Source organism: Schistosoma mansoni, chromosome 3 (assembly GCF_000237925.1).
Source record: "Schistosoma mansoni strain Puerto Rico chromosome 3, complete genome".
NCBI classification, from domain to species: Eukaryota; Metazoa; Platyhelminthes; class Trematoda; order Strigeidida; family Schistosomatidae; genus Schistosoma; species Schistosoma mansoni.
The window spans coordinates 11,195,522-11,205,381 of record NC_031497.1 but is presented as its reverse complement, the minus strand read 5'-3'; the positions used below and the strand labels follow the sequence as shown (position 1 = coordinate 11,205,381).

The window sequence follows — 9,860 nt, the reverse complement described above, 5'->3', positions numbered from 1 at the left end:
ATATACTTAATGCGTTTATCTTCTTATGTTTGTTTTACAGGGACCAGTTGACCCTGTAGGTGTAGAGTCGTTACTACTCGATGGTTTATTAACATGTTTAATCCCATTGATTGCACTAACAAATGAATTGGAGCCATTCACAGAAGTTCCTGATCGTAAAACTATGTGTGACGCTTTAACCAATTTAACTTTTATCGCTCCATTTTAAAATATGGAAATTTAATACATTCATATAAAGTTTTGTAAATATATCCATGTTATCCCATTTTAAATGTAGAATAATTGTGTAAATAAACTTTTTATCACTACGACGGTTTTTTTCACCCTTTTCTTTATAGTTTGTGTTTTTTTTTAAGATTTTTTCACTTGTCAATAAAGTAGATCACTAATATTCACCTTTTTCGTCAGTCATTATTTGAAGAAAACTTTATTTGTTAACTGATTTTCTTCTTGTCGGATTTAATGAAGACTGTGTTATTGTTTGAAAACCCGAAGTCTTTGCCGCAAACAATTAATCTTGAGTTTTCATGTTAGTTGATCACCGAAATATATATATTTCAGTCATTCTTTTGTAATTATTGAGCATATTTACAGCACTAGTCTGATGAAAGTACTTTTTTATAACTACTGACTGGATCTTACCTGTTTAACAGATCTCACTTTTGAATACTTGTGTTTATCCTTTCAGTTTTCTGTAATTATTTCCAACTATTTGGTTAGAATTTTTGTTTGTGTTGATTCTCACTAAACTTTTGTTCCATTTAGTATATTGAGGAGTAACTGTGGTAAGGATTTGGTGTGTTTATCGTTCATATCGAAATACGATATTGGGCTACAGTGTCGTAGCACGCTAAATATAGATTTATGTGCTCAGCTTTAAGTCACTTTATGTGATGGCTAGCGATACATCTAAGTTCCTTAATGCTATGTACGTGGTGTTAGTTTCGGATTCGCGACTTAAAGGTTGAAAACCTTGCGGGACTAGACAATCATATATTATGATGTAATAGTGAGCGGTAAATAGAAATTGAAAATATTATAAATTTCAATCTGTGATCCTGAACGTGCACAACAGAACTCTTTATCCGTATTCTTGATATCTGTGTGAAAATATTTGCCTGACGGTTTTTAATGTATGCCGTTTTTCTTCTATGAAGAAATGTTTCGCAGGCACTTGTTTCGATCATTGATTGGTCTTTTGTACAGATCTTGAAACTTATTATGTTTAGCTTTTTATAAACTCAATTGTAGCTTATTAGATAACCTAGTGGAGCTTTAATTTTGCTGTATTTGTGAAGCAGAATTTAGCTAAATATAAACGGTCAAATAATCAATAACTAACTCAACTTAGCAAATACTTGTTCATGTACTTGACTTTGAGCCACAACTTTTATTTGATTGTTACAGATACTTTCTAGCTCCTCAAAATACAGTCTGTGAGGTTTTGATTCGAATGTACCAAAATAATTAGCAGAATCCAAATATTCTGACCGGATATGTATTTGGTTAAGCTGACATAAGCTTTTGTCAGTATTAGCTTCCTATGGAGTTAACCCAACCAAGCGTTGAACTCTATGAAATCCAGGTACTCAATCAGTCATCTCAAAGATTTTTATACTTGTAACCAGTCAAAGTTTTTAAATAAATTCTTGCTACTATCTTAATGTTATCTGAAGTTTCTTCATCCTACTTCTATTGAAAACGTAAAATTTAAACAGTTTTGCTACATTTTTCCTTATAAAAAGAATTTTTTATTTTCGAAGATGTTGGTTTTCTTCATTTTGCTTAGATGATATCAAGGGACTTACTCCATTCTCTTTTCACATAAGCTGAATATGTCTAGTACGGTGCGGCAACTTGGAGGTAGATTGTCCAAATCAATGTAAATGTTGATTGTAAAAAAAGCTTAATTTTACACTAATATACTGTTTTCGAATGAAATTCGTGTTGATAACTTGTCTATTGCATCCATTTGTTGTTGGCAACATCGCTGACATTGCATTGATTTATCCACAATCTCACTCATATCATTTGTACTTAAATGTGTGACATGATCACTTGGATCACTTTGAATTTGAGATATTTTGAATGAATTCATTTGTGTCTAGATGTTTGTGTAATAGTATTTCCAACCTACTGTTAGTGTAAAAACTGTTACCATAATGACTTCACCTACTATCATGTAATTATAGTTATTAATAATACCTATTGTGTGTAAACTTATTGATCTCTTATCCCACCAGTATTGTGTATTTGTTTATTAGTTTAAATAGTGTTGCAATGTTGAAATATAAATGTGAGATATGTTGGAACGATTTCTTTGAATAGACATAGGGTACTGGTTTTCCTATTTTTTCTTATTGAAATATTAGTTGGGATGTGTATTTTTACATCCGAATTTGTCTAATTACTGGTTAATCAGGTGAAAGTATTGCATCACTCAGTAAAAATATGTACTACTCTGATGGCTGTCGTAATGTTCATAGTCCAGGTGTTGATAAAGTTTTCACCTTTAACTCAATGTTAGATAGCTAGGTGCTTCTTGTATTAATGCTATAAAAGTAGTGATTCAAAAGACAAATATGTCTCGCATTTCAGGTTTTAATTTTATTCACATCCACATCGATATCAAAATAAAAGTGGAGTAGTGTCCTTATCGTTATTTTTGGCTCAAATCCCAAGCAATTTGTTCTTTGTACTTAATAAATTTAGCATTGAGTACAGCTTATCAGTATTTGTTTTCAGTTTCTGAGTCTATCAATTAATAACGAGGACACTTATCTTGAGTACATCAAGTCCTACGAATGTTCTGTTTCTTTTCCTCCATGAAATTTTAATCATTTTGTTTATCATTTGTTTTAGTTACACCACAAGTAGATTAGAGCAATCAAAGTTGAATTATTTTCAAACATCCTTGTTAGAACGAATGTCATTTTGACTGATAAGTAGTATTATATTGGAGCTCTTTAATGTTCCACTTGAGAAAAAGCTTTGTTTTTCATTTAGTATTTCAAATTTGTTTTTAGGCGGTTGATACACATTCTGATAACTTTCATTCAATCAAATCGAAGTATGATGGACTAGTGGATGAAAAGAATAGAATCGAAAAAAAATTATCGGAATTAAGTGAAATACTTCGTCAGGTAAAGTTTGGTTTGATTAAAACATTTTCATATTTATCAAATTTCATAGTTAGTAAGTGATTGATTCGTACGTGATGGATATTTAACAAATCTTTTATTTTAATTGAATGGTGGAGAATTATAGACGTCTTCTTTTCAAAGAAATGCTTAACTTATATCTCTACTTTGAACCAAATATGTGAAGCCAATGAAGACAGATATTCCCTGAAGTTACGGTTTTGAAAGTCAAGAAATGTGAATAGCGTATGTTAATCATCTTTATATTGTAGCCTTGGTGGATCAAACTAGAAGTGTTTAGAAATTAATGAAACCCGGCTAGATGAAGATATAATACGAAATAAGTTGCTCCTTTTGCTTGTTCCAAACTAAACTTTATATCCCAATGTCTTTCACGATCTAATTTCTTTAGGTATCTAAATAATTCTTCTCTTCCAAATATTTTTTTCTTACTACAACTCACATTTCCCTTTATGTTAACATGATGAAAATGATTTAACATTCTAAGCATCAGCAACTATTACATCGAGTAATCTTTTCATTAGTGCTCTTGACATCAAATTTATAGCCTGTAACTTTCAGTGCAGAATTGATGTTTTGATTTGTTTACACAAATAACTCTGAATCTATGATGAAGTCATTGTAAACGCCAACAATTAATGATCCCACACAAAATTCATAATTTTCCAACCCATCAATCAGAACACTAGGAAGACCAGCCAAATACCTTGTTGTTAAAGTTGTGAAATCCTTAAAAGACGACTTATGTGGAGCTAAATCAATATCTATTTACGGTGTGTAAGGTCAGCTTTCAGCATATTGTCGCTACATTACTTCATTAACTTTCAATGCATTTTTGATATGATTTTTGTCGAGTGACAACTACTCAGTTCATAAGTTATAATCATTGTATTCAACATACAACCGATTAGCTTAAGTGTATTTTTAACTTTACTGGATTCATTATCAATAAAGCTTCTTTTAAGAAAGTGAACTTCTTACTCTAGTTGCACTTCAGATACGAAGAGAATAGCGGCAGCCTCATTCACTGTATTGAAGTTGGGGTCGGAAAATAGAGGCTTGACGCACGAACATATCACTTAAGGTGTCTGTATTCTTTGTAAATACCATACTCAAAAACTCGCATAATTATATAAGATGAAGGGTCATATGCAAGATAGTTAATAAATCCCAGTCGGTACATAACCAGTATATAACTCTGAGTAATAGGTTCATAGTTAATTCATTGATGTTTATGAACGGGAAAAAAACATCGCAACAGTTAATGGGTAAAGTAAAAGCCTACAACTTAGATAACGTAAAAAGAACGTTCACGTTGATATGTATAAATGTAGGGAATATACAAAATAGCTTATCGAGTTAGTAATACTTTTTTCATCCTTTCACTTTACAATTAGGTCAGCTTTTCTAACGATTTACCATTGGAATGGTAAACGTGGTAGCTAACGAAAAATAGACTAGAGTTGTAGGTATTGAAACTATTCGTACCAAGTCAAAATTACTGATCTGCAATTGTTAATATGATGCATGTCGAATAAAAGATAGTCATCAACTATATTTTTCACTGTTAATTTTCATTTACCCATTAACTGTTTCTAAATAGAATGGCAATGTTGGACTGGATACCCCATTAGTTGATGATGAAGGCTACCCGCGCTCTGATATTGATGTGGCTCTTATACGAATAACGCGAAACAATATCCGTTGTAAGTTTGTAGGCTTGTTTAGTTTGGTTCTGTATATTTCGTTTCAAGAGGACTCTTTTATTATTCTTGCCGCTAGCTAATAAGCTACTTATACTGTTTAGTAGTTCGTGTGATATATATTGAATTCCCCAAAGCAATAGTCAGTCACAGAGTAGTAACCACTGTCGTGTCTAATCAATAGCGCCTATCGAATTCTATTGATTAAGTCATGACAAGATTAGTAGATCAAGTTACTCTACACTGCTGATTTACATCTTATGAAAAGCATCAGTACCCTTGAGGCTGCAGATAAGCTTTGCTAACGAGTACCAGCTAACACGGAATTCAGGTCCAGGGCCTCTTCCTGATTATCTTCAGCTATCTGTCATAAGATTTCCTTTATAAGTTTATCCAGTCCGAAAATCACAATATTTGTACTGTTAGACGTGTAAGTCTAATTACATTATTAGTTTCTTTGGAATCACAGACCTATCTAAGTTTGGCCACCATCGAAAACTTGAAAGCACTGGACGTCCGTTTCGGCCCAGTATGGACTTTCTCAGTAGTGTGCATTCACGACCTCAAACCAGAAGCCTTCGTTTCTCGCGAGTACGCCTGATCTTTAGACTACTAAGCTGCACCCAACGGCGTTACGCGGCCATCTTGCGTTGTCTTCGGTAGATAACTACCGACCGGTCCATGACTTTAATGAAATTTATCAACCTCATACTGAACGCTGTCAGTTATTTTCGATAGAATCCACCTATACTCAGCTGATGATTCATTTTAGATATAGTAAGCATCATTACGGTTAACCACTGTCAGTGACTCCTTTGATTGGAAGTAATTGGTCTTCCAACTATCTAAAAATTAATTTGAGGTGAACCAAATACATATGATTAATCTATTCTTAGAGAGTAAACTATGCTTTTATCGCTTCGCTAATTGGCATATTAAGTTTCTTGTGTTTTATCTATTGCTTAAACAAATAAATCATTTCAAAAGTTTTTATTTGAAGTATTATTTCTTCAAAATAGGAGAGTTAGTAATCATTAAACCTGTTGCCGAATTATTTGCTTTGGTGTTTATAACATGCGCCTAATAAATCTTCTAATAGTATTTTTTAAGTAGTGAATCATTATATCTCAGTATATTGAACTAACGGAAAATTTCTCAGATATTAGTAGATTGCATTGATTTTTAATAAGTCTCTTCACAAAGTTGTGAATAAATTATTGTCCAAATTATTTCACTGGAGTTGCTTTATAAATGATTCAGTTTTTAGTCTCTTTTCTAACGCATGCGTATAAGGGTATGTTTGTAAAATTCTGTGTTGTTTCTCATTTGTTTTCCCTTCTAGGTTTAAATACAGATCACAAACAAATAATGCTTGAATTGGAAAGTGTTTTACATAAAATACATGAATATGCTCGTCAAAATCCATCTAAAAATGTTTTGACTGATGGAAATGCATGTTCCAGTGAGAATAAATTAATTGAAGATCAATCTGCACAAATTGTGAAGAAAGCTTTCCTTAAAATTGATCAAATATCACCTAATTCAATAGCGGAACAAGCAGTAAGCATTTATTATTGTTTAAATGAGTGTTAATCTTATGTAAACGGTAATAATGGGTGTAATCTAAAAAGGTTCTGAATAAAGTCGTCTATATTTTAGTTATCAAACTGATGTTCATTGTTATTTCAACCTTATTTATGTAGAGTACATGAAAGTGATAGCTAGTCTAGGCGTTACTATATAGACTCTTGAATGTTTTACGTCTGGTAATGTTTTAAACTTGTCAATTATAACTTCACAATATGAAATAATTAAAGTAGACTTATTGACTGTTTCGTATACGAAAAGGATGTTGCTCACTGCTAATGTTTATTGAGAGTTCATCCTGCACACTTTGGATTCAACAAGGGATCCGTTTATTTGCCCACGTTCATGATTTTCCTTTCCCTTTTAACGTTACTCATAATTGCAGATATATTTTCAACTACGCTATACCATATACCTCTAAATACCTTGAGCCCTACAGTTGTCTTCTCTCTCTAAAATTTACGAATATTAAATCAAATTGACTATAGATTTTGGGAATGTCAAGATTCAGTTTGAACTCTAGGAAATTCCCCTTGTTATCACCTCGAATAATTTCACAAGCAATCGTGTCGTTTACATCGAAATCAGAGGTAGCAATAGCTAATCAGTCTGTTCGATAATTTTTCTGCTGTGCTTTTAGGTATTGAAAGACAATAGATAGTAGACTGTGAACATAAATTTGTTGGTAGTTGATATTATCAGTAAGGTATGCTTTCAATGTCGAGGATACTTATGCTTTCCTTTAGATGTAAATCTTGAAAATGTATGCCAGCAATTAGAGAACCTGATTCTGTTTATTCCTGTCGATTCCCTCCAACCATCTATCGTGTAAACGTAATATCTACAATGTTAAATCACCTAGAGTGGTAGATAAATTGTATTCTAATCCGTAGTCTAAGGATTAGGCAGAATTGATATTAGTTATTACTCTGTGTGACCAAACAGGAAGTAAGACCTTTTTTGATAAAAATTCGAATTATGATTTTTTGTACATTGTAAATGGGGACTAGTTGTGCATCAAACTTGAACTAAGATCACAATATTTCAATCTGTTTTACAGGATTTAAAAGTTGGAGATCGAATAATTCAATTTGGCTCAGTATCCGCTGACAATTTCACTTCATTACAAGATATATCTACTGTCTTTAGAAATACATCTCCCGGTGTAAGTTAAAATGAGAAAAAAACATTATTACTGGTTGGTGATTTTAGCAGTTTCGTTAAACTGTTCTTTAGAAAGAAGCATATTCAAATTTATTTTCGTTGTTTCTTTTAGTATATCAGTTATCTGGTATCAGTGTAGGGTTGTGGAGATTGTTGATTTTTTATTAAGATCATGAACTGATGCAGTGCTTCCAGGTTTTCAATGGTGGTGTAACATAGATCAGTTATTCGGTGGTTTATGGTGTTTTATTTGATTTTTATTTAGTTAATAATAAATATTTTGTCCAACACCATATATCAGTATTACTTAAAAGAAATCTGTCAAATCATATTTTTTGGTCTTTATATTCAATTTAGAGTGTATATCACTCCTTTCATCTTGAAAATGTGAATTATCAAGCAGTTCACTAACTCAATGGTTCTATTTTGTGTGAGAAATTTAACGTTTATGGTCAATTGTTTTTTTTAAATAGTCACTTCTACAGATATGAGCTTCAAGTTGTATCTCTTCATTTCCGTAACTACTTCACTAGTTCTCCCGGTCTCCCACATATATCGAACATTTCACTTCATATTTTTGTTATATCTTATATCTTATTGTGCGATATTACAAAAAGATTTCGCATGAAGTGATTGTTTTCTAATCTTTAATATGACAATAAGAGTTTCATAATTCAGTTAGTTCTGATTTAGCAATCACGATATCATCTTATTAACAATCTTTATTTATTGTCTTATCTGTATACTTCATAATTTTTCGTTCTTATTTATTTCATTGAATCTGGCGATGTTATTTAGAGCTATATTCACGTGTCCATTTCTCGTGGCGACAGTATAATCAATGTGCTTTCCATTTCGTTGTTGAAACCAGCTGAAAATGTCAGTCTAGGGTGAGTATATCGCTCTTGAATGTGTGTTTTATTTCGAATTTCCGAGTCCCCGACTTTCCAGTCGCTTATACTCTGTTTAGTTCATGCCATAGTTACCGTAGTATGACTCCATATAAGTGTGAATAAAGTGTAAAAGCTGTACAAGAATCCTCCACATTAGATCTTTTGACCATAATTTAATAATGTATTATTTCAAAAGCGTGTCTAATTATAATAGTTTTTGTACTACGACCAGTCAGTTTTATTATCCTTATGGGATGTTACACCGCTGTTCATTCGTAAGAAATAGAAAATATAATGCGGCCAGACAATAAAATAAATGTAACACGAAAATAATAGAAAATAAATACTGGTGTAGTGTGGTCTGCCTATATCCATATAAGTAGTATATGGCGATGGTCAGACATAGAATGTGTTTTGGCAGAAGACCGGTAAGGAAAGAACTGAAATGAAGCGCAATTGGTAGGAAAATGCATGAACAATGAAATAAGAGAAGATGAACTGATATTTGCAGAAGGAACAGTTAAAATTGAGACCATTGGTTGTTATTTTGCAAATTAATTGTTTACTGTATGGTTATCAGAATTCAGTGAGATAGTCTGTAATTTGTACTTAAATACATTCGATTGTTCCTACCTGTGTTCTCATTCGTTACACTGGTTTCTCGGATAGAAAGCTGTTTTGATTGGAACTTGAACACTCTTGAGTCACAGAAATTTGTGCACAGATAACTGGTTGTAAAATATAAGGTTCTTTGGTGTCAATATGTACTGTGGTTTCGGTATTAACTTGAAAAAAAACACCGTTTGGAGGTTCGATTAAAATATACCACTTGACTGTATCACAAAATATATGGTTGAAAGTCTATCAAGATTTCGTTATTTATACATGCTTTTTTAAAACATTTTTATTTCAGGATGCACGTTGTTCCTATTTGATGCTTTTATGATCATTTCTAATAAAAATAATTTGATGTAAACTTTCTGTTATATGTATTCGTTTTTGATGAACATAGATTCTTTTATATATATTGCTGAACTTGCTAATTTGAGGTCTTTTGATTGTCTTTTACCTAAAGTAGCCGTATTCAAAAGAAATATATCCAGGTGGTACTGATATATAAATGCAAAACCAGTCGCTCGCAACAGTACCTTCATAAGACTGTCCATAATCACCAGTGTGAGTTTAGTTAAGTAGTTTCCTTTTTTATCACGTGAAATTCTCCGTAGAATCATTTAAGTTCATGAATCTAACGTACTATACTCCCTTTACCAACAATTGGATTTATGAAAGTATACTCAGATATCATATTCTCCATTTCATAGATAAAAAAACTGTGTCCGCATACAGACCTC

At 32.1% G+C, this 9,860-nt stretch overlaps 1 protein-coding gene across 1 annotated transcript in view; it reads left to right on the top strand.

Moving 5' to 3' along the window:
- Smp_181380 (putative 26s proteasome non-ATPase regulatory subunit) overlaps positions 1–9,549 on the top strand; it is a 33,735-nt gene extending 24,186 nt beyond the window's left edge. The window contains exons 8-13 of the mRNA XM_018799205.1: positions 3,027–3,143; positions 4,765–4,867; positions 6,207–6,424; positions 7,512–7,616; positions 8,414–8,505; positions 9,422–9,549. Coding sequence (XP_018651017.1) covers positions 3,027–3,143; positions 4,765–4,867; positions 6,207–6,424; positions 7,512–7,616; positions 8,414–8,505; positions 9,422–9,443 — 657 coding nt within the window. The 3' untranslated portion in view covers positions 9,444–9,549. The remainder of the gene's footprint in view (positions 1–3,026; positions 3,144–4,764; positions 4,868–6,206; positions 6,425–7,511; positions 7,617–8,413; positions 8,506–9,421) is intronic.
- The last annotated feature ends 311 nt before the right edge of the window (positions 9,550–9,860 follow it).